At 43.3% G+C, this 27,987-nt stretch overlaps 1 protein-coding gene across 1 annotated transcript; it reads left to right on the top strand.

Annotated features, from left to right (window-relative positions):
- Positions 1–59: 59 nt before the first annotated feature.
- On the top strand, positions 60–24,678 carry SEC22B (SEC22 homolog B, vesicle trafficking protein). Its single transcript, XM_073592782.1, has 5 exons — positions 60–236; positions 1,536–1,645; positions 2,625–2,785; positions 5,093–5,239; positions 23,614–24,678. The coding sequence occupies exons 1-5, from the start codon at positions 162–164 to the stop codon at positions 23,766–23,768; spliced, it is 648 nt and encodes a 215-aa protein (XP_073448883.1). The 5' UTR covers positions 60–161; the 3' UTR covers positions 23,769–24,678.
- The last annotated feature ends 3,309 nt before the right edge of the window (positions 24,679–27,987 follow it).

The following is a 27,987-nucleotide window of genomic DNA, read 5'->3' as shown; positions in this document are numbered from 1 at the left end:
GTTTGAGGAGTGCTTTCTCAATGCCGGAACCTTTGTGTCTCGGAATGTTTCTTCTGTTACAAGGCAGTCCGGGGACAATAACCACCGTTACGGAGCCATGCTAGAAACACTTCCGGCCAACTCATCGCTGTATTTGTCTGACAGACACTTCAGTGACCAACATGGTGTTGTTAACGTTGATCGCCCGAGTGGCGGACGGGTTGCCTTTGGCAGCTTCAATGCAGGAGGACGAGCAGGTAGGGAGGGAGCACGGTGCGGTGGTTGTGGTCACACTGCCATTGATAGGGGAGGACTTATGGGGGGTCCAGCTGTAGGTGACATGTCCAGGTGTGTTGGGTAGGTATCATTGGATTGCCATCATGGCAGTTAGTGGGGATGTTATCAGGCTTTAGTGTGATCAGAACTGTCCTGTACTCCTTCTAAGAGATTGACATGAATACTTGGCAGTCACTGGGGCTGATCTGTGACAATTGTGCTGAGGAGACCTTCCTGCCCACACAATTAGATTTCTGTACCTCAGAATTAAAGGTAAATCTGCCCTGGATGACATTTACTTTCATAAAGCACGGGTGTGACATGAACAGAATACATTTTAGTATTCTTTTTCAGGAAATACTTGTTTCACCTTTTTTCTTTTTTTATTCCTTGTGGCATCTCAGTGTTGCTGATCTCCTGCAGGCTCTTCCCACCACTTCCTGTCTCCATGCACACACTACTGTATTGGCTGCATATCATTGGGCTTCCTAAAGGTGACAATGGCAAGACATGCCTGTGCATTGAACGCCAGATCAGCTGTTCAGGCTACGTGGACAGGACATGTTTGCCCTTGCAGTATATTTCTGGTGTCTCGGATGTCCCAGGGCTGTGTCCAGCTGCCCATAGACATGAACAGGTGAAGGTGGCTGTATGCAGCTATTGGTGTAAAGTAGCACACACAGACGTAATGCACCTTAGGTGCGCTTCTTTACACATACATTAGCACATAGCAGCAGGCCTTGGGCACCCAGCATGCCAGAAATAAGAATGAGCTCAGGTGTGTTCGCAATCAGCACATGCAGAGCCCGACAGGAAGTCAGCACTGCACAGCGCTAATCACAGGCAGTGAAACATTTCCCGATCTCTGCAGCCGTGTATCCGCACAATGTCTCACTGCCTGTGATTAGCGCTGTGCAGTGCCGACTTCCTGGCGGGCTCTGCATGTGCAGTTTGCGAACATGTCTGAGCTCATCCTTGGCCAGAAATATGTGGTATCTTTACACTGAAGGACTGTAAGGTGCACATGCAATGCAGCTTTACAGTCTGCATCAGTAGCCTATAGTGAGGGGAAAAAAAAGTGAGGCACCCTCGTTCAGCTGAATGGGTCATTTTTGACAATGGAGTGTGTTCCAGTTCCTTCATTGTCCAGTCAGAAGGCTGTGTTTTTGGGCAAGCTTTGCTGATGGTTCAGTGGAGGTTACTGAGCTTGTTGTGCTGTCTGGCAGGAGTGCCTGGATCACAAACTGGCATTTAATTATAATCTTACTTGTTTTTGACAGTCTGGAAGAGATTTGCAGCAGTATCAGAACCAAGCAAAGCAGCTTTTTCGAAAACTTAATGAACAGTCACCGACGCGATGCACTTTAGAGGCAGGAGCCATGACATTCCAGTAAGTACATGAAAGAGACTCTTTCATGAGTTAAAGCAGCAACATGAGAACATATTGAGGGAAGGAACTACATAGCTTGAATCACAAACTGCATACTAATTCATTGTTTCAGATCTGCCCTAGACCTTCTACATCAATGGTGTCTGAGCTGCGGCCCTGGGGCCGGATGTGGCCCTTTGTTTGCCTTTATCAGGCCCCTGGGACTTTATTCCTCCCACTGATACAAGGCATTATTCCTTCTACACCCACAATGGGGCATATTTCCTGTCGCTGATCCCAACAATGGGGCACTATTCTTCCCACTGACACTAATGATGGGACACCATTCCCCCACCCCACCCCGCGCCTCCCCCCACTGACACCAACTGCAGGGCCTTATTCTTCCCACTGCCACCAATGATGGGGCACTATTTCTTTCCCTAATACCATAAACGCGACAATATTTCTCCCACTAATACCAAAAATGAGACATTCTTTACTCCCATTGATGCCCAGGCATTTTCTACTCCCACTGGCCACAGTCCGGCCCCCTCAAAGTCTGACGAACCGTAAACTGGCCCTTTGTTCAGAAAGTTTGGAGACCCCTGCACTACATGGTACACAAGGTGAGCAATGAATGTCAACCAGAACCTTCTCACAATGTGTTTTACTTCTCAGCAGTTCCCTTTATGAAATCCCAAAGACTTCCATTGCTTTGCTTGAAAATGCAGCCTCATTTGTATTCATTCTCAAAATATAGTGCTGTGCTTATTGTAATGATTGGTTTACTTTAAATAATATAGAAGCAAAGCTTTAGCACATTTAGGGTGCAGTTGCCTTGAATGTCACTGAGCATTCTGAGTACATCAATGGAAAAGACCAAAACTGAACCCAGAGTATAAAATGAAAAATACATTTGGTAAAGGCAGATGGTTGCTCCATTCCAGCACTGTACTTTGCTCCATGTGGAAATTAATCATTGATATTTTGTAACCTACAGCTACCTAATTGAAAAAGGTGTTTGCTATCTCGTACTGTGTGAAATGTCATTTCCGAAGAAGCTGGCATTTGCCTATTTAGAAGATTTGTACAATGAATTTGATGAGCAGCATGGGAAGAAGGTACCAACTGTATCAAGGCCTTACTCCTTTATAGAGTTTGGTGAGTTATAAAAATGGGCATGCTAGCATTGACTAAAATAACCAGCTGTAGAGAAATGTCTTTGGTATGCAAAGACATACCATTTTGGATGAACATGAAATGTCACCAGAACCTTGAATATGTTTTTCACATGTATGCAGTGCATATTCATGTTAGAAATATTCTAAAAGGAAAATTTGAACTACACAAGTAAAATGTGACTTGGTATCTTTTTAATTAAAATTTTTGCATAGCAATTTGCCCTGTGAAATTGTATGTACATTCATTCTGTGTGAATTGGACAAAAAAGTGAATGCTAGTAGGCTATTTTCCCATGTTGCGCAAATGATTTTCATTGGTTTAAAAGGGAAAATACTGCATTTGGCCACAAGCTAGTGCTGGATCATAAGAAATTCCTGTGATATGTCGTGCCATCTGGTGGCCAGATGTGGCATTTTACCTTTTAAATCATTGAAAAATATTCAACCAGCACATGTAATAGCCTAATGACATTTTGTTTTTTTGCCCCATTTGCACAAAACAAATGTACATGCACTTTAATTGTAGCCTGTACATGCTGCCTTTAGACTGTGTATGTTCTAAATTAACATTCTGCTTGTGCTGCTAAGTGCATGTCTGCGAAGTCAGCCCTTGGCTGTCAGTGTGCTCTATGGTTTGTGGAAGATCCCAAGCAGATGAATGAGTAAGTAAACCTTGCTGACAATTGCAGACTGCAAGGAAAAAAAATCCATGCATAATACAACTGGTGGGAGCCAAATATGAAACTAATTTATACCTTCAGAGCTCCCAACACTCCCATCCAGTCCAATAACTCTGTGTGGAAACATTTTGGAAAGACAATTGTTCCAGGATTAGTCTACTGCTTTATAAACCACACACTTACATATAAACTATTGCATTTTTCCATCCTATCTGATATCTTTCTTATTTGATTTGTACCTACTAAATACATCAACATGATTGAATGTCTTTAAGACATGAATTTTTTAAGATTCATTTGCTCTACCATTTCAGCCTATCAACATTTAGAACATTCAGTTAGAATATCTAAATGACAGGGTGGATTTGATTTAAATCACTAGTAAAAAGGCTTGATTTAAATCAACTCGATTTTAAATCATAATTTTTAAAGAGCAGCCATCATCTCTGTCCGGCAGCGGCTCCTCCTCTGACCCGCTGTTGACTCACCAACAGTCCTATTCACATTAATGGGATGGCTGGTGATGCAGCAGTGACACAACAAGGTGAGGGACGTTGTGGCAGCAGGTGGGTGGATCCCTAACAGGCGCTGCCATGATGGATCCAAAATGACAGGTGCTCTTTAAATGTAATAACTCATTCTTGGTGGTAGTTAGAATCTTTAATATTTCCAATAAAATGAAGGTTTCCTATTTAGAATAATAAGCTGTCAGGTTAGTAAGACAGCGATATCAGAACTGATTCAATAATACAATTTGTAGTGTACAAAGATTTGAAAAACAATGGGATAAAAGACTATTTCTGAACTTTGTTTTATCTCTTGGTTACTGTGAAATTGTGTGACTGCATCAAAGCAGTGCATGTTATCTCAGCTTGCAGAGCTTGGATTCATTAAATGAGTTTACCAAAAAATGTAAATATTGCAGAATATACAGCCTCATGCTATATAACTGAGCTCCATTTCATGCTGAATAAACTAAATTAATAATGTATCATAGATAGTTTTCTATCTTTAGATTTTTACTCCAAAAGCATTTTATTAAAATGAATTTGATAAAAATAAAAATATAAAAATCTGATTTAAAGCGGAGGTCCCGCGACCATTCAATTTTTATTTTTTTTTTTTGTAGTCATTCAGACACTTTCACAATCATAAAGTAATACTCACTGTTTGGGTGTTTAAAATCTGCTGCTGTCCGTTTTCGTTTGTAAGAAGTAATTATAAAAATGATCCTGGTCGTTCCCATCTTGCTTGTGGGCATGTGAAGCCCACAAGCATTGATTTCCGGGATCCCGTGAATGCTGAGCTCCCAGCATTCACCACTCTTTCCCGCGCATGCTCAGTGCTCAGAGCCAACGGGGGCTCTTAGGCTGCAGCTGCTCTTCAAAGGAAAAATTTCCAACGTGTCACTTCAACAGAAGTCAAATAGACAGTTACATTCTGTTTATTGGGGGAGCCACACACAGATCAAAATTTGGCCGGCTCAGCAGTCGATCAGTGTATGGCCACAGTGTTACACTACTAGTATCTAAAGGAAATCTAGTCCAGGATTTTCATTATTTTACCATAAAAATACTATTCTGATTAATTGTGTTGTGTTTATGTAGATAATTACATTCAGAAGACAAAAAAGTCCTATATTGATAGTCGAGCAAGAAGAAACCTGGGCTCCATTAACACTGAGTTACATGATGTGCAGAGAATCATGGTAGCAAACATTGAAGAAGTCTTATTACGTGGAGAAGCGCTTTCAGGTATTAACTTTAATAGTTATCCATTTACACTTGCATATGTATAAGTTTGAGATGCAGGACTTTTGGTGCCCTTTCAGAAAACATGCCAAAAAATGCCTACCTAATAGAAAGTCTATGGGACCAAGGCTGAAGCCATGGGTAAAATGCGCAAAAACTGGGGATAGACATGTGCAGCAGTGGGAAATCGGTCTAACAACCTTGGACCATTCAGAGTAGGAATCATTACTCTGAATACTGTTCTTTAACCAGTTTTCCATCCATTTAAAAACTGAATTTGATAAGCCTATAGACCTTAACTTTGCATTACACTGAGCAGTCACTTTGCACCTCTTCTGGGGTCTCTCGTCTGCACTCTTGGCTTCTCCTCTCTTCCGAGTGCCCCCATAGCAAGCCAATTGCAACAACTACTTTGTGCATCAGGTGGATTATACCTTGTTTTTTCAGGACAAGTTGGTCTTTCATTTGGTAGTAAATGATTATGGCTATCTCCTGTTTTTCTTTTTTTTTTCTTTTTAATTATCAAAGAAAAACTGGCCAAAAATGGTAAAAAAAACCCAAAACTTTTCCTAGATTGTAAGCTCCAACGAGCGGGGCCCTCTGATTCCTACTGTATTGACTTGTATTATAACTGTACTCTCTGCCCTCCATGTTGTAAAGCGCCGTGCAAAAACTGTTGGCGTTCTATATATCCTGTATTATTGTTATTATAATAATAATATTTCTTGTTACTGTCATAACCTACCACCAAAAAAAATCCCAAAATAAATTTCCCTGCTCCTGCCGATCGCAGCGATACCACATATGTGTATTTGTTTGTATCCGCAGTACAGCCCAGAAGCAAAAGTGCGCATTTTGCTTTTTTAAAATTTTTTATTTTATTTTGTCCTACCTAAAACACACAACACTGACGCTAATTACCCAGCCCAAAGAGTGAGGCCTGCAGCTGATCCACCCCTCCTCCCACCGCCCTCCAGTGCTTCTACTGCTTCGCCTGTGTGATCGGCGAGCTGGAGAACAAATCGGCCGCCGCCGAAAGTTGAGCATAGAGATGTCTGGTGACCAGATGGTCCCCAGTCATCTCTATGACCTTCGGAGGCCCGGGCGCCATGTTATGATGTCACATCCGGGCCGGCGAAAGTAAACCTTGCCGGGGACGTGGCTGGAAAGACAGTTTTATTTTTATTTTTTATCTCGGTCTTTTCAGGCTCAGACTTATAGACCACACATCTCTCCATAAAGAACCTGTCGTGCACTATTCCTATTACAATAAATGTTTACATTCCTTGTAATAGGAATAAAAGTAATCCAAAACATTTTTTAAGAGAAAGTGTAATAAAATGAAATTAAAATAAACAATACATTTTTTTTTTAAAGTGCCCCCGCCCCCGCGTTCACACGCACAGAAGCGAAAGCTTCTATGTAAGTCATGCGGCTCCTCCCCACATCAGATAACCCCCTAGAAGAAGTGCTGTCCCGGGGGGGGTTACCTTGTGGGCGCACGCCCGAGTCCAGCATTTGCGTCCATAGACACGAATGCCGGACTTGGCCCCTCTACCCGGCGCCTGTGTCATTGGATTTGATTGACAGCAGCGGGAGCCAATAGCTGCGCTGCTATCAATCTATCCAATCAAGAGCCGGGACACCGTGGAGAGAGGGAGAGCGCGTCTCCGCCGAGTGAATTCCAGGGCTCAGGTAACTAAAATGGGGGGGGGGTCACTGACATAAGTTTTTTTTCACCTTAATGCATAGGATGCATTAAGGTGAAAAAACACAAGGGTTTACAACCCCTTTAATTTATTTAGCAGCATGTTTTGTTTTAAAATTATGCCAACAAATTTTTCTTGAATTTTTCACTCTGTTATATTGCAACCATTTGCTAAAATCATTTAAGTTCATTTTTTATCCTCATTAATGTACACACAGCACCCCATATTGACAGAAAAACACAGAATTGTTGACATTTTTGCAGATCTATTAAAAAAGAAAAACTGAAATATCACATGGTCCTAAGTATTCAGACCCTTTGCTGTGCCACTCATATATTTAACTCAGGTGCTGTCCATTTCTTCTGATCATCCTTGAGATGGTTCTACACCTTCATTTGAGTCCAGCTGTGTTTGACTATACTGATTGGACTTTATTAGGAAAGCCACACACCTGTCTATATAAGACCTTACAGCTCACAGTGCATGTCAGAGCAAATGAGAATCATGAGGTCAAAGGAACTGCCTGAAGAGCTCGGAGACAGAATCGTGGCAAGGCACAGATCTGGCCAAGGTTACAAAAAAAAGCACAGTGGCCTCCATAATCCTTAGATGGAAGACGTTTGGGACGACCAGAACCCTTCCTAGAGCTGGCTGTCCGGCCAAACTGAGTTATTGGGGGAGAAGAGCCTTGGTGAGAGAGGTAAGGAAGAACCCAAAGATCACTGTGGCTGAGCTCCAGAGATGCAGTCAGGAGATGGGAGAAAGTTGTAGAAAGTCAGCCATCACTGCAGCCCTCCACCAGTCGGGGCTCTATGGCAGAGTGACCCGACGGAAGCTCTCCTCAGTGCAAGACACGTGAAAGCCTGCATGGAGTTTGCTAAAAAAAACACCCGACTCCAAGATGGTGAGAAATAAGATTCTCTGGTCTGATGAGACCAAGATAGAACTTTCTCCCTTCGTCTTTCAGGACAGCACCTGGAGAGAGCGCAGCTCCACCCACTTTCCCAGGAAACACTGCAGTCAGTTTCTTTAAAGACCGGACACTTCCACCATGGCCTCAGTTGTAGTGTTTCCTCCGCCATGGTGGAAGCGCTGCAGGGAGCCAGGGGTGTGCTGCGCTTTCTCCAGGTGGTGAAAGTATTGGGCATACTGGTTGAAGTTGTTTTTTTCTTTCCAGAAGACAGCCCAGCATCCTCCCTTACGTGTGGGGGATTCTCCGGTGCCCCCTCCTCTTCATGCTCGGCGAGAACCAGGCTGCGGTGGGTCCCGCTCCTATAGACCGGCGGCAGGGCTGTGGAGTAGCGAATGGCGTCTGCTTTGCAGTACCACTCCCCTTCCGGGTTCGGATGGTGCGTCATTCTGACCGGGGGCGGGGCCTCGAGCGGCGCGACGCGGCTTCCGGTTCCGGCCGCTGGAACGCAGGAGGAAGGGGCGGTCTCTTTGGCTGATGTAATTTCCGGCCCTCACAGCGGTGAGCGGCCCGGGAAAATCAAATAAAGGGCACAGACGCCGCTGTAAGTCCTGTCAGCAATGGAGGACGATCAGACGGCAGTGGCAGGAGCCACACCAATCAGCCAGGCCCAGGTAAGCAGGGACATTGGTCGCTGTTGTTTTTCTTACTCTATGGGCAGTTGTTATATATTCCCTTCCTAAAAAAAAAAAAAAAAAAAAAAAAAAGGGGGGGGGGGGGCCTGCAGACCACTTTTCCTGAGTACTAGTAGAAGGATTAGTGATTGATTACTTTGTTGAAGGTGGATCTGTGGGGTGATTCACCGGCTGTGGAACAAGACATAGGGGTTAAAGGGTTCACTTCCCTAATCTGTTTAGTGAAATGTGGTTCAGCAGATATCTTTTTTTCCCCTTGGGATATTGCAGAAGGCTAAAGAAAAGACCAAGCATGTCTCCCCTATCGTTAAAAGGAAATGTCCGTCATGTAAAGGGTTACTGAGGGATTCCTGGACCAAAATATTATGCAAGCCATGTATTGCAGACATAGTTAAGGAGGAGATGGCTCCTGCTAGTCCTGCGACTCAGCAAGGAGAATTGCTGAGCTCTTTCAGGAAGGAACTGGCGGACACCTTTTGAATCCTTCAGATCCTATCTGGATAGGCGCCCATCGGCGCATAGCAGTATGGTGCCCCGTTCTCAATCCTCTGTTTCAGCATCTAGAGGGGGCAGCGACTCAGAGGAGGAAGAATGTAATGCTTTACTAAACTCTGACGAAGAAGCGGAAGAAGAGAATGAAGCTTCTTCTCCTTCTTCTAGGTACAAACTATCCCTTGAGGAGGTGGATGATCTACTAAAGACAATACACACTACCCTTAACATCACAGAGGATAAAGCTCAGCTATCCTTACACGATAGGATGTTTCAGGGCCTTGGGGAGGAAAAGCACAGAGTTTTTCCAGTACATAAGTTTCTATCGGAAACTATTTAAAGGGAATGGAAGGATCCAGAAAGAGCCCCCTTCTTTTCTAAATCCCTCAAGCGGAGATTTCCGTTTGACGAGGATAGCTCGCATATCTGGAATAAAAAAACCAAGACTTGACGCAGCGTTTTCCCAGGTATCAAGGAATACTGACCTAGCGTTTGAGGACATGGGTATCCTTAAGGATACCATGGATAAAAAGGCGGACTCCCTATTAAGAAAGGCATGGGATTCATCCTTAGCAAATTTGAAACCAGCCATGGCTTCAACAGTGGTAGCCAGAAATCTGGAACACTGGCTGGAACAGCTGAAAGCTCATATTGAGGCAGGGACGCCTCGTAAAGATCTGCTAGATACGCTCCCGGTGTTATTAAAGGCGGTAGGGTATATAGCAGATGCTTCAGTGGAATCAATCAGAATGTCAGCCAGATCCTCAGCTTTGATAAACTCAGCTCGCAGGGCGTTATGGGTCAAGACATGGACAGGGGATACTGCCTCAAAAACAAAGTTGTGCGGTTTACTCTTTGAGGGTGATTTGGTGTTTGGCCCTGGGCTTGAAGCCATACTTGACAGAACAGCTGACAAAAAGAAGGCTTTCCCTATAAAGAAAAAGGTGATTCCGCAAGGCAATAAGAATTTTCGTGCTTTTCGGAAAACCCCAGATACCAAAGAGACAGGCTATAAAAGGCCTTGGAAATCTCAAAGAGGGAGGGGCAAGTCAGGAGTACTATTTCGCCCCCCAACCACAAACACAAAAACCCAGTGACTGTCATCCAACTGTGGGAGCAAGGTTACAGACCTTCTTTTTACAGTGGAAGACTATAACGAACAGCCAGTTTATCCTCAAGACCATTGTGGAGGGTTACAGGCTGGAATTTTCTCGACCCCCGCCTGTGCGTTTTTATGTAACCCAGGCTCCCCGAGACCCAGAAAAATCCGTAGCAATGACAGCTATCTTGCAAGAATTGATGCTACAAAAGGTGATCACGAACGTACCCCCAGGGAAGTAGAAGAGGGGTGCTATTCGCACATATTTCTGGTGAAGAAGCCTTCAGGAAAATTCAGACTCATTCTAAACCTGAAGATTCTCAACAAGACCATTAGGTACAAAAAATTCAAAATGGACACAATATTCTCAGTGAAGAGTCTCGTGACCCCAAACTGTTTTATGGCGTCCATAGACCTGAGAGATGCATACTTACATGTACCAGTAGCACCAGCATCCCAGAAGCACTTAAGGTTTGCAATAAAAATGGGGGGAATCAACCCTACATCTCCAGTTCAGAGCTCTCCCTTTCGGGCTGTCATCCTCTCCGAGGATTTTCACAAAGATCCTGGCAGAGGCCTTAGCCCCACTCAGAGTGGAGGGAGTACCAGTTCTACCCTATTTGGACGATCTACTAATTTTTGCCAAAACAAGGGACCTATTAGTGAGGGATCTGGAAAAGACAATGAGTCACTTGGTAAGTCTCGGATGGATAATAAACAAGGAAAAATCAAACTTGATTCCATCACAGACAATACTATTCCTGGGCTATACTATAGATTCCATCCAGGAGAGAATCTTTCTCCCCGAGGAGAAAATAGAGAAGCTTCAGGGTGCGGTAAAGAAGACACAGACAAACATGCCAATCTCCATAAGAGCAGCCATGTCGGTCTTAGGGCTGCTTACTGCGACTATACCAGCAGTGCAATGGGCACGTCTACATACAAGGGAGCTCCAGCAGGCAATTTTAACGAATTGGTCTTATGGAGAGTCCCTGGAAAAATTAATAAAAGTGCCACCGCAGGTTCAGAGGAAGCTTTGGTGGTGGAGAAGCCACTCAAACCTGGACAAGGGTCTATTCTGGGGTTTTCCTTTGGAGAAAAGACTAACAACAGACGCAAGTTCTTGGGGTTGGGGCGCCCACCTGGACGAGCAGATGGCTCAGGGGAGTTGGACAGACTGGGAAGCCAGAAGGTCCTCCAGTTGGAGAGAACTAAGGGCTATTCTCCTAGGACTATGGGCCTTCGAGAAAACAGTCCGGGGCCATCATGTCCAAGTTTTATCGGACAATGCCACAGCGGTGGCATATATATCAAGGCAAGGAGGAACAAGGAGCAGGACTCTGCTATCCTCGGCACTCCAAATTCTAGCCTGGGCATAAAACAACCTAAAGTCCATAACAGCAATACATCTGAAGGGAGATTTGAACCTTCTAGCAGACTTTCTGAGCAGAGAAAGAATACTAGAAGCAGAATGGAGTCTGAACACAGGAACATTCCAAAAATTAACAGAAAGATGGGGGGTACCCCAAATAGATCTTTTTGCATCCCAGAAGAATACAAAAGTAGAGGCTTTCTTCTCACTAAACAGGCAAGATCAGGCGAAGGGTTTGGACGCGTTAGCACATCCGTGGAACTTCCAGTTGTGCTACGCCTCTCCCCCCTTTCAGATGATTCCCTTGGTCTTAAAAAAACTACAAAAAGAGACCACGAGCATGATCCTAGTGGCCCCTTTTTGGCCCAAACGAGCTTGGTTCGCAACAATACAGAGGATGGTGGTGGAACCTTATTGGGTGCTTCCACTGCGGAAAGATCTCCTAACGCAGGGTCCCCTTCATCATCCAAATACCGAGCACCTCAGGTTGACAGGGTGGTTACTGAGGGGCAGATGTTGAAGAATAAGGGCCTTTCAGATAAGCTGGTCTCTACCCTGCTGAATAGTCGTAAGGAGGTCACCAGAGCCATCTATTTCAAGACGCGGAAGCGATTTAATAGCTGGTGCACGGCTAAGAAGCTTTCGCCACAAGAAATTGTTCCAGTACTAGAATTTCTCCATGAAGGAATGAAGATGGGGTTGGCAGCTAGCACCCTGAAGGTGCAGGTAGCTGCATTGTCGGTTTTCCTTGAGAGACAATTATCTAAGGAGCCGCTCATTATTAGATTTTTCAGGGCATTGGCCAGAGCTAGGCCAATACCTTTTAAGTTTTTTTCCTAGATGGGACCTGTCGGTGGTTCTGCAGGGTCTAATCAAAGGGCCTTTTGAACCTCCAGAGGAAGCATCAATCAGGCTGTGGTCACTAAAACTAGTCCTGTTAGTAGCAGTTACTTCAGCTAGGAGAGTAAGCGAGTTACAAGCTTTTTCCATAAGAGAACCCTTTTGTTATATTTTTCCAGACCGGGTAGTGCTAAAAACTGACCCGGGTTTTCTGCCAAAGGTGTCAACAGCGTTTCATAGGGCACAAGAAATAGTTCTCCCTACTTTTTGTCCTAACCCGTCCAGTGCTAAGGAGAGGTCTTTCCATTCCCTGGACGTGAGAAGGTGTTTATTACACTATATAGAGATAACAAAAGATTTTAGAAGATCAAATTCTCTCTTTGTTCTTTTTTCTGGACCACGTAGGGGGTATAGTGCATCCAAAAACACCATAGGTAGATGGCTAAGAATGGCCATCAGTGAAGCTTATAGAGCTTCAGGGGCAGAGCCCCCTAAGGGGGTAGTGGCCCATTCAACGAGGGCAGTAGCAACGTCCTGGGCAGAGAGGGCAGGAGCTTCCCCGGGTCGGATCTGTAAAGCGGCCACGTGGACAAGTTTCTCCACCTTCACCCGCCACTACAGGTTGGACTTGCTATCAGCAGCGGATCATTCGGCAGGAAAGTCCTGCAGGCGGTGGTCCCACCCTAGAGTAAGTACTCTTTTATCATCTCCAGGTGCTGTCCTGAAAGACGAAGGGAGAAAACCCTAGTTAGACTTACCGGTAACGGTATTTCTACGAGTCTTTCAGGACAGCGCCGATGACCCGCCCTAAGTTTAAGGTTATAAAATGTGTTATTGCTATGTTCTGCTTATCTAATTTCAGCATGGCTGGAGGTACTCTATGAACAACTGAGGCCATGGTGGAAGTGTCCGGTCTTTAAAGAAACTGACTGCAGTGTTTCCTGGGAAAGTGGGTGTAGCTGCGCTCTCTCCAGGTGCTGTCCTGAAAGACTCGTAGAAATACTGGTACAGGTAAGTCTAACTAGGGTTTTTTGGCCTTAATTCTAAGCGGTATGTGTGGAGAAAACCAGGCACTGCTCATCACCTGTCCAATACAGTCCCAACAGTGAAGCATGGTGGTGGCAGCATCATGCTATGGGGGTGTTTTTCAGCTGCAGGGACAGGATGACTGGTTGCAATTGAGGGAAAGATGAATGCGGCCAAGTACAGGGATATCCTGGACGATAACCTTCTCCAGAGTGCTCAGGACCTCAGACTGGGCCGAAGGTTTACCTTCCAACAAGACAATGACCCTAAGCACACAGCTAAAATAACGAAGGAGTGGCTTCACAACAACTCCGTGATTGTTCTTAAATGGCCCAGCCAGAGCCCTGACTTAAACCCAATTGAACGACTCTGGAGAGACCTAAAAATGGCTGTCCACCAACGTTTACCATCCAACCTGACAGAACTGGAGAGGATCTGCAAGGAGGAATGGCAGAGGATCCCCAAATCCAGGTGTGAAAAACTTGTTGCATTTTTCCCAAAAAGACTCATGGCTGTATTAGATCAAAAGGGTGCTTCTACTAAATACTGAGAAAAGGTTCTGAATACTTAGGACCATGTGATATTTTAGTCTTTCTTTTTTAATAAATCTGCAGAACTGTCAACAATTCTGTGTTTTTCTGTCAATATGGGGTGCTGTGTGTACATTAATGAGGAAAAAAATTGAACTTAAATGATTTTAGCAAATGGCTGCAATATAACAAAGAGTGAAAAATTTAAGGGCGTCTGAATACTTTCTGTCTCCACTGTAAATGACAATATTTCTAAGTTTTTACGAGCAATTGTTAGCATTGGACACTATTAACCACTTGCCGACCGCCGCACGACTATATACGTCGGCAGAATGGCACGGGCAGGCAAAAGGACTTACAGGTACGTCCTTGCCTGCCCGCGGGTGGGGGGTCCAATCGGACCCCCCCCGGTGCCTGCGGCGGTCGGCAAATATCCCCCGGCGATCGGTGGTGAGGGGGAGGCCATCCATTCGTTGCCCCCCCCTCGCGATCGCTCCGAGCCAATGGGATAATTTCCCTGCCTCTGTATTGTACACAGAGGCAGAGGAAATGATGTCATCTCTCCTCGGCTCGGTATTTTCCGTTCCGGGCCGAGGAGAGAAGACTGTAATGTGAGTGCACCAACACACTACACACACAGTAGAACATGCCAGGCACACAAAACACCCCGATCCCCCCCCCGATCACCCCCCGATCCCCCCCCAATCACCCCCCCCCCCGTCACAAACTGACACCAAGCAGGTTTTTTTTTTTTTTTTCTTTCTGATTACTGTATTGGTGTCAGTTTGTGACAGTTACAGTGTTAGGACAGTTAGTGTTAGGCCCCCTTTAGGTCTAGGATACCCCCCTAACCCCCCCATACAAAGTTTTAACCCCTTGATCACCCCCCGTCACCAGTGTCGCTAAGCGATCATTTTTCTGATCGCTGTATTAGTGTCGCTGGTGACGCTAGTTAGTGAGGTAAATATTTAGGTTCGCCGTCAGCGTTTTATAGCGACAGGGACCCCCATATACTACCGAATAAATGTTTTAACCCCTTGATTGCCCCCTAGTTAACCCTTTCACCACTGATCACTGTATAACCGTTACGGGTGACGCTGGTTAGTGTGTTTATTTTTTATAGTGTCAGGGCACCCGCCGTTTATTACCGAATAAAGATTTAGCCCCCTGATCGCCCGGCGGTGATATGCGTCGCCCCAGGCAGCGTCAGATTAGCGCCAGTACCGCTAACACCCACGCACGCAGCATACGCCTCCCTTAGTGGAATAGTATCTGTACAGATCAATATCTGATCCGATCAGATCTATACTAGCGTCCCCAGCAGTTTAGGGTTCCCAAAAACACAGTGTTAGCGGGATCAGCCCAGATACCTGCTAGCACCTGCATTTTGCCCCTCCGCCCGGCTCGGCCCAGCCCACCCAAGTGCAGTATCGATCGATCACTGTCACTTACAAAACACTAAACGCATAACTGCAGCGTTCGCAGAGTCAGGCCTGATCCCTGCGATCGCTAACAGTTTTTTTGGTAGCGTTTTGGTGAAATGGCAAGCACCAGCCCCAGGCAGCGTCAGGTTAGTGCCAGTAGCGCTAACACCCACGCACGCACTGTACACCTCCCTTAGTGGTATAGTATCTGAACTGATCAATATCTGATCTGATCCGATCAGATCTATACTGGCGTCCCCAGCAGTTTAGGGTTCCCAAAAACGCAGTGTTAGTGGGATCAGCCCAGATACCTGCTAGCACCTGCGTTTTGCCCCTCCGCCCGGCCCAGCCCAGCCCACCCAAGTGCAGTATCGATCGATCACTGTCACTTACAAAACACTAAACGCATAACTGCAGCGTTCGCAGAGTCAGGCCTGATCCCTGCGATCGTTAACAGTTTTTTTGGTAGCGTTTTTGGTGAACTGGCAAGCGCCAGCGGCCTAGTACACCCCGGTCGTAGTCAAACCAGCACTGCAGTAACACTTGGTGACGTGGCGAGTCCCATAAGTGCAGTTCAAGCTGGTGAGGTGGCAAGCACAAGTAGTGTCCCGCTGCCACCAAGAAGACAAACACAGGCCCGTCGTGCCCATAATGCCCTTCCTGCTGCATTCGCCAATCCTAATTGGGAACCCACCACTTCTGCAGCGCCCGTACTTCCCCCATTCACATCCCCAACCAAATGCAGTCGGCTGCATGAGAGGCATTTTTATGTCCTCCCGAGTACCCCTACCCAACGAACCCCCCCAAAAAATTTGTTGTGTCTGCAGCAAACGCGGATATAGGCGTGACACCCGCTATTATTGTCCCTCCTGTCCTGACAATCCTGGTCTTTGCATTGGTGAATGTTTTGAACGCTACCATTCACTAGTTGAGTATTAGCGTAGGGTACAGCATTGCACAGACTAGGACACACTTTCACAGGGTCTCCCAAGATGCCATCGCATTTTGAGAGACCCGAACCTGGAACCGGTTACAGTTATAAAAGTTACAGTTACAAAAAAAGTGTAAAAAAAAAAAAAAAAACACAAACAAAAATATAAAATAAAAAATAATAGTTGTCGTTTTATTGTTCTCTCTCTATTCTCTCTCTCTCTATTCTCTCTATTGTTCTGCTCTTTTTTACTGTATTCTATTCTGCAATGTTTTATTGTTGTTATGTTTTATCATGTTTGCTTTTCAGGTATGCAATTTTTTATACTTTACCGTTTACTGTGCTTTATTGTTAACCATTTTTTTGTCTTCAGGTACAGCATTCACGACTTTGAGTGGTTATACCAGAATGATGCTTGCAGGTTTAGGTATCATCTTGGTATCATTCTTTTCAGCCAGCGGTCGGCTTTCATGTAAAAGCAATCCTAGCGGCTAATTAGCCTCTAGACTGCTCTTACAAGCAGTGGGAGAGAATGTCGTCCCCCCCCCCCCACCGTCTTCTGTGTTTTTCTCTGGCTCTTCTGTCTCAACAAGGAACCTGAGAATGCAGCCGGTGATTCAGCCAGCTGACCATAGAGCTGATCAGAGACCAGAGTGGCTCCAAACATCTCTATGGCCTAAGAAACCGGAAGCTACGAGCATTTTATGACTTAGATTTCGCCGGATGTAAATAGCGCCATTGGGAAATTGGGGAAGCATTTTATCACACCGATCTTGGTGTGGTCAGATGCTTTGAGGGCAGAGGAGAAATCTAGGGTCTAATAGACCCCAATTTTTTCAAAAAAGAGTACCTGTCACTACCTATTGCTATCATAGGGGATATTTACATTCCCTGAGATAACAATAAAAATGATTAAAAAAAAAAAAAAATGAAAGGAACAGTTTTAAAATAAGATAAAAAAGCAAAAAAATAATAAAGGAAAAAAAAAAAAAAAAAAAAAAAAAAGCACCCCTGTCCCCCCTGCTCTCGCGCTAAGGCGAACGCAAGCGTCGGTCTGGCGTCAAATGTGAACAGCAATTGCACCATGCATGTGAGGTATCACCGCGACGGTCAGATCGAGGGCAGTAATTTTAGCAGTAGACCTCCTCTGTAAATCTAAAGTGGTAACCTGTAAAGGCTTTTAAAGGCTTTTAAAAATGTATTTATTTTGTTGCCACTGCACGTTTGTGCGCAATTGTAAAGCATGTCATGTTTGGTATCCATGTACTCGGCCTAAGATCATCTTTTTTATTTCATCAAACATTTGGGCAATATAGTGTGTTTTAGTGCATTAAAATGTAAAAAAGTGTGTTTTTTCCCCAAAAAATGCGTTTGAAAAATCGCTGCGCAAATACTGTGTGAAAAAAAAAAAAATTAAACACCCACCATTTTAATCTGTAGGGCATTTGCTTTAAAAAAATATATAATGTGTGGGGGTTCAAAGTAATTTTCTTGCAAAAAAAAAAAATTTTTTCATGTAATCAAAAAGTGTCAGAAAGGTCTTTGTCTTCAAGTGGTTAGAAGAGTGATGTGTGACATAAGCTTCTAAATGTTGTGCATAAAATGCCAGGACAGTTCCAACCCCCCCCCAAATGACCCCATTTTGGAAAGTAGACACCCCAAGCTATTTGCTGAGAGGCATGTCGAGTCCATGGAATATTTTATATTGTGACACAAGTTGCGGGAAAGAGACAATTTTTTTTTTTTTCTTTTTTTTTTGCACAAAGTTGTCACTAAATTATATATTGCTCAAACATGCCATGGGGATATGTGAAATTACACCCCAAAATACATTCTGCTGCTTCTCCTGAGTACGGGGATACCACATGTGTGGGACTTTTTGGGAGCCTAGCCGCGTATGGGACCCCGAAAACCAAGCACCGCCTTCAGGCTTTCTAAGGGCGTAAATTTTTTATTTCAGTCTTCACTGCCTATCACAGTCTCGGAGGCCATGGAATGCCCAGGTGGCACAAAACCCCCCCAAATGACCCCATTTTGGAAAGTAGACACCCAAAGCTATTTGCTGAGCGGTATAGTGAGTATTTTGCAGACCTCACTTTTTGTCACAAAGTTTTGAAAATTAAAAAAAGAAAAAAAAAATTTTTGTATTTGTCTTTCTTCATTTTCAAAAACAAATGAGAGCTGCAAAATACTCACCATGCCTCTCAGCAAATAGCTTGGGGTGTCTACTTTCCAAAATGGGGTCATTTGGGGGGGGTTTGTGCCACCTGGGCATTCCATGACCTCCGAAACTGTGATAGGCAGTGAAGAGTGAAATCAAAAATGTACACCCTTAGAAATCCTGAAGGCGGTGATTGGTTTTCGGGGTCCCATACGCGGCTAGGCTCCTAAAAAGTCCCACACATGTGGTATCCCCATACTCAGGAGAAGCAGCTAAATGTATTTTGGGGTGCAATTCCACATATGCCCATGGCCTGTGTGAGCAATATATCATTTAGTGACAACTTTTTGTAATTTTTTTTTTTTTTTGTCATTATTCAATCACTTGGGACAAAAAAAATGAATATTCAATGGGCTCAACATGCCTCTCAGCAATTTCCTTGGGGTGTCTACTTTCCAAAATGGGGTCATTTGTGGGGGTTTTGTACTGCCCTGCCATTTTAGCACCTCAAGAAACGACATAGGCAGTCATAAATTAAAGGCTGTGTAAATTCCAGAAAATGTACCCTAGTTTGTAGGCGCTATAACTTTTGCGCAAACCAATAAATATACACTTATTGACATTTTTTTTACCAAAGACATGTGGCCAAATACATTTTGGCCTAAATGTATGACTAAAATTGAGTTTATTGGATTTTTTTTAGAACAAAAAGTAGAAAATATCATTTTTTTTCAAAATTTTCGGTCTTTTTCCGTGTATAGCGCAAACAATAAAAACGGTAGAGGTGATCAAATACCATCAAAAGAACGCTCTATTTGTGGGAAGAAAAGGACGCAAATTTCGTTTGGTTACAGCATTGCATGACCGCGCAATTAGCAGTTAAAGCGACGCAGTGCCGAATTGTAAAAAGTGCTCTGGTCAGGAAGGGGGTAAATCCTTCCGGGGCTGAAGTGGTTAAAATGACGTGTTTTTCCACTGTGATTGCTGTTAATATTTAAATTATATGACATCAAAATCATATTATGATCTCAACTACTCCTCGTTCTTCCTTTTTTATATGAACACTCATGGTAGGCTATTTATTGCTGGAAAAACAAAGCAGAGATGAAGGCACTTCTAAGTGCAGTAATAAAATGCTTTAATGACAAGGAAGGGTTAAAAACAAAATTTGAGTGAAAAACAGGCATCTAAATTAGAGGTCGACCGATATGGGTTTTTCTCTGGCCAATGCCGATATTTAGAAATCGCGGCGGCTGATGGCCGATATGTTAGGCCGATTTTTTTTATTTATTTTTTTTTCCCTTCATCTCATAAAATCTAAAAGTTAGACCCTTTTTAACACTGGAGCATTTTTCAGGCACTTTTGGGCTAAAAATAATGCCTGTAAAGTGCCTGCAAATCGGCTCCCCTGCAGTCTCAGTGTGAAAGCCAGAGTGCTTTCACACTGAGGCGATGCGCTGGCTGGATGTTAAAAAAAAAAAAAAAAAAAAAAAAAGTCCTGCAAGCAGCATCTTTGGAGCGGTGTATACCGCTCTCCCACCACTCCTGCCCATTGAAATGAATGCGCACCGCTGCCGAAGCGCTCCAGTGTGAAAGCAGCCTTAATTAATAAGTGATACAGAAAATTTCTTACATTTAAACATTTATTAAACAAAACAAACCTCCAATCAGTTCACTTGTATGTATAATTTAGATTAAAAAAAAATAAAAAAAACTATCTTAAATATTAAATACACAAAAACAGGTAATCAAAACTTTTGGATGAAAAAAAATGGGCTAACTTTACTGTTTTAGTGTATTTTTTCCAAAAAAATAGCATTTGAAAGACCGCTGCACAAATACCGTGTGACATAAAAATATGGCAACAACCGCTATTTTATTCCCTAGGGTCTCTGCTTAAAAAAAATATATATATATATATATATATATATATATATATATATATATATATATATATATATATATATATATATATATATATATATATATATATATAATCATTTTTGGAGGTTCTAAGTGATTTTTCTAGCAGAAAATACAGGATTTTTACTTGTAAGCAACAAGTGTCAGAAAAGATTTAGTCTTTAAATGGTAAAACTGAGCACTCCTACACACTAAGTTCAGTTCATTGATAAGTAGAAACATTGTATCTCTTCTTGGTTCTTTTATCAGACTTGGTAGGCTGCCCAGAAAGGACAAACAAGTCGCTCCCACAGAAGACTTCGGGCAACTTGCATTGACTTCTATTACAGAAGTCATTTGCAAGTCGCGCTGAAGTTATAATCAGCCTTTTTTTTTCAGCACAATCGGCCGATGCCGATTAATTAAAAAAACTATATAACCAAATATCGGTCGACCTCTAATCTAAATGAATCCATAACATCCAGCGGGTAAAGACAGCTGTAGGTGGAAATTCCAGCCGACTCGCAGTGGGAAACACTGTCTCTCTGATCCAAGATCGAGGGCCGTGCTGTCAGGACCAGAACCATTTTTGGTTTAAAGAAGGAGTGACTGGGCATGCTCCGAAACATGTAACCGCCCACGCTGACATCACTTCTGGTTGCCCGGATTCCATGCTGGGCCTGACAGCACAGCCCTCCATCTTGGATCAGAGAGACAGTGTTTCTCATCGCTGGTCAGTTGAAACTTCCACCTGCAGCTGTCTTTACTCCCAGGAGGCATCCCGCTGGACGTTATGGAATCTTTTAGATGCCTGTTTTTCACTCCCATCTTGTAAGTGTTTTTAAACCTTCCTTGTCAATAAAGTGTTTTATTACTGCACTTAGAAGCGCCTTCCTCTTTGCTTTTGTTTTTCCTATAGAGTGTGCTTCCCTCTTCTGAAGTGCTGCTGTGGTGTATTAAAGCGTCTGTTAACCCAACAAAAAAAAATATATAAATATAAAGATTATGTTCCCTGATTATGTTCCCTTAAAGCATGTTATACAGCACAGTGCTTGTGCTGTGTCATTTGGACCCCCTGAAATACTTGGCTGAGCATGCCTGGCTATACCCTCCCCTCTGCAAGCAGACCTTGATAATCATGGCTGACACCATGGTCCGTTTGCGTGATTCCGCCAGCCGCAGCCCTGCTATTAGTCTCCTATGTCCTTCTCCCCCCTCTCTCGCTCTGTCTCTGCTCTACCAGTGTCTGACACCCCCCCCCCCGCTCTAATATTATCTATTAAATGCTCTAGGGATGCACCGAAATTTCGGCCACCGAAACAACATATCGGCTGAAAATGGCCTTTACGGCAATTTGCCGAAAGAGGAAAAACGGCCGATAATGGAGCCGAAAATGGGGCGGGGCCTGGGCGGGGCTCCACTTCTGGTGCCTGCCTATCATGGGGGCTTCCTATAGCCTAGAAGAGAGGAGAGCCGCCGCCTGGTTGATTAGAGCGCCGGGAACATCACAGCTTGTGATGAAAGCTGTGATGTTCCCGGCGCTCTAATCAACCAGGCGGCGGCGGCTCTCCTCTATCTTCCCTTCACAGGCTGGCTGCACTACTTGGAGACGCTGGCTGGCTGCACTACTTGGGGACGCTGGCTGGCTGCACTACTGTGGACACTGGTGAGGCTGCATTGATCTTCTCTACCATGTCCCCAGTCTCTGACCATCTCCTGTACCATGTCCCCAGTCTCTGACCATCTCCTGTACAAAAATTATTTTTTTAAAAATAAGTTTCGGTATCGGTTTCAGCCTAGTGTATTTTTCATTTTCGGTATCGGTTTCGGCACCAAAAAACCCATTCGGTGCACCCCTAAAATGCTCCCTTCCTCTCTGCAGCATTATAATTGTCCCTGTGCCTGTGTTTTGTAAAAAAAAAAAACTGCACGATTGCACCTGTATGAGCTCTGCTCCCGCCACTCAGCTGATTGTCGGTGGCTCTGCGCTCTCTCTCTCCCCTTCCCCGGCTGACGTCATCGGGAGGGCTCGGCCCCGCCCACTGCAACTGTGAGCTGGAGAGAGAAGAGAGGAATCAGCTGAGCGCCAGGAGCAGAGCTCAGTCATACAGGTACAATGCTGCGTTTTTTTTTTTTTTTTTTTACAGAACACAGGCACTGGGACAATTATAATGGCGCAGAGAGGACGGCAGCAGTTAATAAAAGTGGGTTAACAACCACTTTAATCACATTTCAAGAGCCAGTCATGTACTGTTTGCTAAAGTTTACTTGTTATCCAAAGTGCCCTATTTTCCACACTCCTATCTCCTTATTGCTGGAGATTAACTGGTCCAGCAGAGCATCATTTTTGTTGGGCTTCTATAAACTGGCCCATTAAATTGTCCTGTGATAGGTTTATACATTTCACCCTTTTTGCAGTTCTAGCAGTGTCATTACACCAGTCAGTTTCAGGTTATTAAAATCTCCCATTAACACCACTGTCCCAGTCTGTGCAGCCCTTTCTGTCTGTGTGAGTAGCTGAGCCTGTACCTTTTCATTAATACTGGGGACCTGTAATACCCTTGTGTAACTTGGCAGTATGCACTCCTGATGTAACTACGCCCCTAATTCCTCAGGACCTTTGTTTCCGTCGAAAATATCATCTTTTACACTATCTTTTACACAACCACCTTTCAATTTACCCTGTCTGTCTAAAAGGGAGCATAGTCAAGGATATACCAGCCCAGTCTTGTGAAAAATCAAGCCAAGATTCTCTAGTAATTTTGGTAAATCAGTGTTCTTCAAAGGTTTTGGCGCTCCCATTTTACTTGCCAGACTGCTCACATTTGTGAACACACACAGGTTGATTTTAATAAAACTGTAGAGTGTAACATCTGGTGCAGCTCTGCATAGAAACCATTCGGCTTCCAGGCTTTATTGTTAAAGCTTATTTAAAGAAGTTGAAATTAGAAGCCGATTGGCTACCAAGTACAGCTGCACCAGATTTTGCTCACTCCAGTTTTAGTAAATCAACCCCATTGCATAATCCACATCACACTTTTCACTTATTTTCTATATGATTCTATGTTGAACAATTAGGAACGTATTCATTGGTATGTGTTTATGGCCGCAGTCTCCTTATATTACCTTTTTTGTTTCAGATTTACCTATTACTGTTTTTTATTCAAATTTCTAATTCTAGTAGAAGATATAAATTAATTTTATTTTGTTGTCTGTCTGTACATTTCCTTGCTAATGTGTGTGCTAAATTGGATGCCTATTCTTCTATTTTCTCTTTATTCTGCAGCACTGGATTCAAAAGCCAGCAACTTGTCAAGTTTGTCCAAAAAATACCGCCAAGATGCAAAATACCTGAACATGCGATCTACCTATGCCAAGCTGGCGGCTGTTGTAGTGTTTGCAGTAATGCTTATTCTGTATGTGCGATTTTGGTGGCTTTGAAATATAATACAGATCAAAGAAGGCTGTACAGGTTAAATGTTGGACAGGTAATTGTTGCCATCATCTTTGTCTTTTAACTGCTAAAACACAGAATAATAATAGTGTGGAATCTTCAGGACCATCCAGTTTTGGATTAATGCATCTGAAAGGACTGGCTCAGAGATGGAGTTAAAATTTTCTGAATTAGAAGACCAGAAACATTGGAAATTTAAAACGTTAGCAATTTTTGTTTTTGAAATGTCAAACCTACTCACGTTTGAGAATTCTTTCCATTACAGTTCAATATAAATAACTTGATCATTTATTTAACAGCACAATCCTTTGCATGCTTAAGTTATCCGTTTCCTGCTAGCAAGCAACATGGTAATACTTGCCAGGAATAGTGTACTAGGTTGTCAAGAAAGAGAAAATAAATCCTGGCTTCTCAGAACAAGCCTAAAGATGATATATTTATTTCATATCGCATGGCTTTTTTCATGAGAAAGATGGTAGGTTGTGTTTATAATGCCATGTACACACGACCGGACTTTACGGCAGACTTTGTCCTGTGGACTTTTCGACGGACTTTACGACGGACTTTCCGAATGAATGGACTTGCCTACACACGATCAACCAAAGTCCGACGGATTCGTACGTGATGACGTACGGCCGGACTAAAACAAGGAAAACGTCGATAGATTTGAAACGTTTCATTTCTAGGTCCGTCAAACTTTTGGGGAAAAAAAGTCAGCTGGAGCCCACACACGATCGAATTGTCCGACGGACTCCGGTCCGCCGAGCCAAGTATGCCGTAAAGTCCGGTCGTGTGTACGCGACATAAGAGTCAGTCTGCCTTATTTATCATAGTGTCCTTAACGTATGTGTGAACTTTTACCTTGTAAAACACCCCATTCAAGTGTGTGTGTGTGTGTGTGTGTGTGTGTATCTATCTCATGATAAATACCCTTTTCCTTCACTTTGGCTCAGGAGAATTACACGTAAGATGGCCATACAACTAAGTAGATTTAGGGTCAAAAATTTGTATGATCATCAGTACATAGTAACTATGAATGTTCGTAAGTACTTCAAAATTTTTTTTTTTTTTTTATATTTTCGATTTTGGAATGAATGTCAATTCCCAGTGGAAAACCACATTAACTGTTTTTAAAATCGTTAACAAATATTTTCATCCTGCTCTTTTGAATTTTTTCATCACGGTGGTTGAAAAATCAATTTGACCCACTAACAAGTCAAAAATTTTGCAAACTTTCTTGAAACCAAAATCTTTTTTTTTGTTTAAATAAAGAAATTCTTCTAGTATATGGCCAGCTTTAGAAAATACTTGCTCCCGAGCAACAGTGTATGATAGTACAGGCAGGCCTTTGTATTATGCTCAGCTTAGCATCAACCTCAACCCCACGCCCGCATTAAAAAAAAAAAAAAAAAAATTAGGGAAAGAGTTGACTGTGTCTGTTCTTGTTCAGTGTGTAATCTAGCCTCCCTGTTGGTGTTATTGCACTGTGTAGCCAATAGAAAGGCAGGAAGGGAAGGGCGAGACCTAGTTGACTCTTCGCCAACTGAGGCAAGCTTTTTACTCTGGTATTTTACAGCACAGCTGAATGTGTGTAGACACTATCCTACAGCGAGGAAGTGGTTTCTTGCTGTGAGTCCAATCAAAAATTTGCTTTACAGATAGTTGATAAATAAGGCTGACTAGTGTGCATATTGTATATTCTTCACTTCTTACTGTAATTTTTAAGACCAACCAAAAAAGTAAATCATTTTAAAATAAATGTACACGGACATAATCAAACCTTTCATTTTTCAGCACCTGCTTGGATCTCTACAAAAAAGTTTATTAGGTAGAAAACTGCTGGAGGATGTATGTGGAAGATAATATGTTTTTAATGTAATTTAATAAATACATTTTAATAAATCTTAGTTATAATATTCCAAATTGTAGGCAGACTCTATGTACATGTATGCATATATTTTTAATGGATCCTCACAGGAGACCACGTATTAAAGATTATCCCCGCCATCTGCCTGGACAGGACTGAAACAAATGTCTTTGACATTTTTTATGCCACAAACACAATTTAACAAAAAAAATACACTTTAATAAAAAAAAATTATATATTCCACAATATTTTTGTATAATAAGAAAGATGATATTAAGCCGAGTAAATAGATACCTAACATGTCATGCTTTAAAATTGCACGCGCTCGTGAAATGGCACCAAACTACGTTACTTAAAAATCTCCATAGGCGACACTTCAAAAATTTCTACAGGTTAGCAGTTTAGAGTTACTAGAATTATTTCTCTCGCTCAGACGTTCGTGGCGATACCTTACATGTGTGGTGCAGCATTTACATGTCCTCTTCATGGAGAGATCTGGGGTTAAAAGACCCCAAATCTCTCCTCTACTCTTTTTTTTTTTTAACAGAAAAGTTTTTATTTGTCTCCTATCGGAGATGATTCAACATACAAACATATTTACAAAGAACATAATGTTGCTACATTTTTCCAGATATGTACATTAAAATAAGTGCATATTTCCTACTCATACAATCTGAAATCATTTTGTTAATGCTTACGTTGCCATTATTGCTTTGTATACCCTCCTATCCGGAGGGAAGGATTTGTGCATCATCAATCATACTGAATTATCCATGTTTACCTCTACATCATTGTAAACTTCTTCAGGCAGTCTTTCTGTTATCTAACTGCCAGGGTATTCCCTCAGTAAAGTTTGACAGGTCTTCTAATGGGGGAGGGGGGGGGAAGAGGGAAAAGGAAAAGAGGAAGGGGAAGCGGAAAGGCGAGGGGTCAGGAGGAGAGGGGGGGGGGGGAAAGAGGCCAAAGGCGGGAGGGGGGGGAGGGCACCAGAGAGACCAACAACCTGTGTTTGACGGATCATTAATGGGCATTGCTACTGTTTGGTCCAGGCTCCCCAAATCTTGGAGAACTTTTTGGGGCATTTACGGTTGATATACGTGATTTTATAAAGCGGTAAAATGGAATTTATCATATCCTTCCATTGGGCCACCGTGGGGGGGTCGGGTTGTTTCCACCTGAGGAGAATAGCCTTCCTGGCATAGAATGAGGCGTAGAATACAAACAGTCTTTTGTGCATACTAGGTATAATATTGTCACACACCCCGAGCAATAGAATAATCGGGCTTCTTTGTATATTTAGATTACCTACTGTATTAATCACTTCAACCACCTCTGTCCAGAATTTTTGTATAAGCGGGCATTCCCAGACTACATGGATAAAGGTACCCAGCTCCCTCGTACATTTCGGACATCTGTCCGTTTGTGTCGGGTATATTCTAGCTAATCTCTGTGGTGTGTAATACACTCTATGGATAAATTTGAGCTGGATAAATCTATCCCTTGCCGATATCATAAGGGGTATATATTGCTGCAGACCTTCCTCCCAATCATCTGGAGCCAGTTCTGGAACGTCCCTCCTCCATTTGTCGTACAGTCCCATTTCTCCAGTCTGCTCCTCGGTCAGAATTTGATTGTATAAGGAGGATAAAATTCGATCCAAGTGTTTAGAAATGAGAAGCTTCTCTACCCCATGTGACTGCAAAGCAACCCCGCCTGGGTACTGGGCCTGTATCGCATGGCGCAATTGCAGATAGCGAAAAATGCATTTTGGAGGGAAGCTGGAAGTCATTTTTTAGAGTGTCGTCCGGGAGAACTCCCTCCCCAGACCACACTTGTTGCATTATTTTAATTCCATATCTTGCCCACAGGGCTGGATCTGGGACTGTTTGGAGATGTTTTAATTTAGGGTTGCCCCACAGCGGTGTGTAAGGAGAGATAGTGTTGGGTCCTGCAATCTTCTTTGACATCTGTTCCCATACCCCAACTGTCGTTCGCATCGGAGTTATCATATCCTTATGTGCCTTGGCCCCTCTAAAGACCAGATTACTCAAAGCTGAGTATGAACCCAGTATTGCTGCCTCAAGATTAAGTGAGGGGTTAGATTTCGGTTGGGAGAACCACCAACGGACAGTAACTGCTACTGCAGCCCAATAGTATTTTTTGAAGCATGGGAGCGCCAGGCCTCCCAGCGATAAAGGGAGTTGAAGGGTGGAGCCCCCCCACACAAATGAGCTAACAATCTGATCCAGTTTGTCAAAGAAGGATTTGGGGATAGGGACTGGGGTGTTGCGGAATACGTATAAGAATTTGGGGAGGAACGTCATTTTTAAAAGATTAAC

Source organism: Aquarana catesbeiana, linkage group LG07 (genome assembly GCF_042186555.1).
Source record: "Aquarana catesbeiana isolate 2022-GZ linkage group LG07, ASM4218655v1, whole genome shotgun sequence".
Lineage (NCBI taxonomy): Eukaryota > Metazoa > Chordata > Amphibia > Anura > Ranidae > Aquarana > Aquarana catesbeiana.
This window is presented reverse-complemented; position numbering and strand designations above follow the sequence as displayed.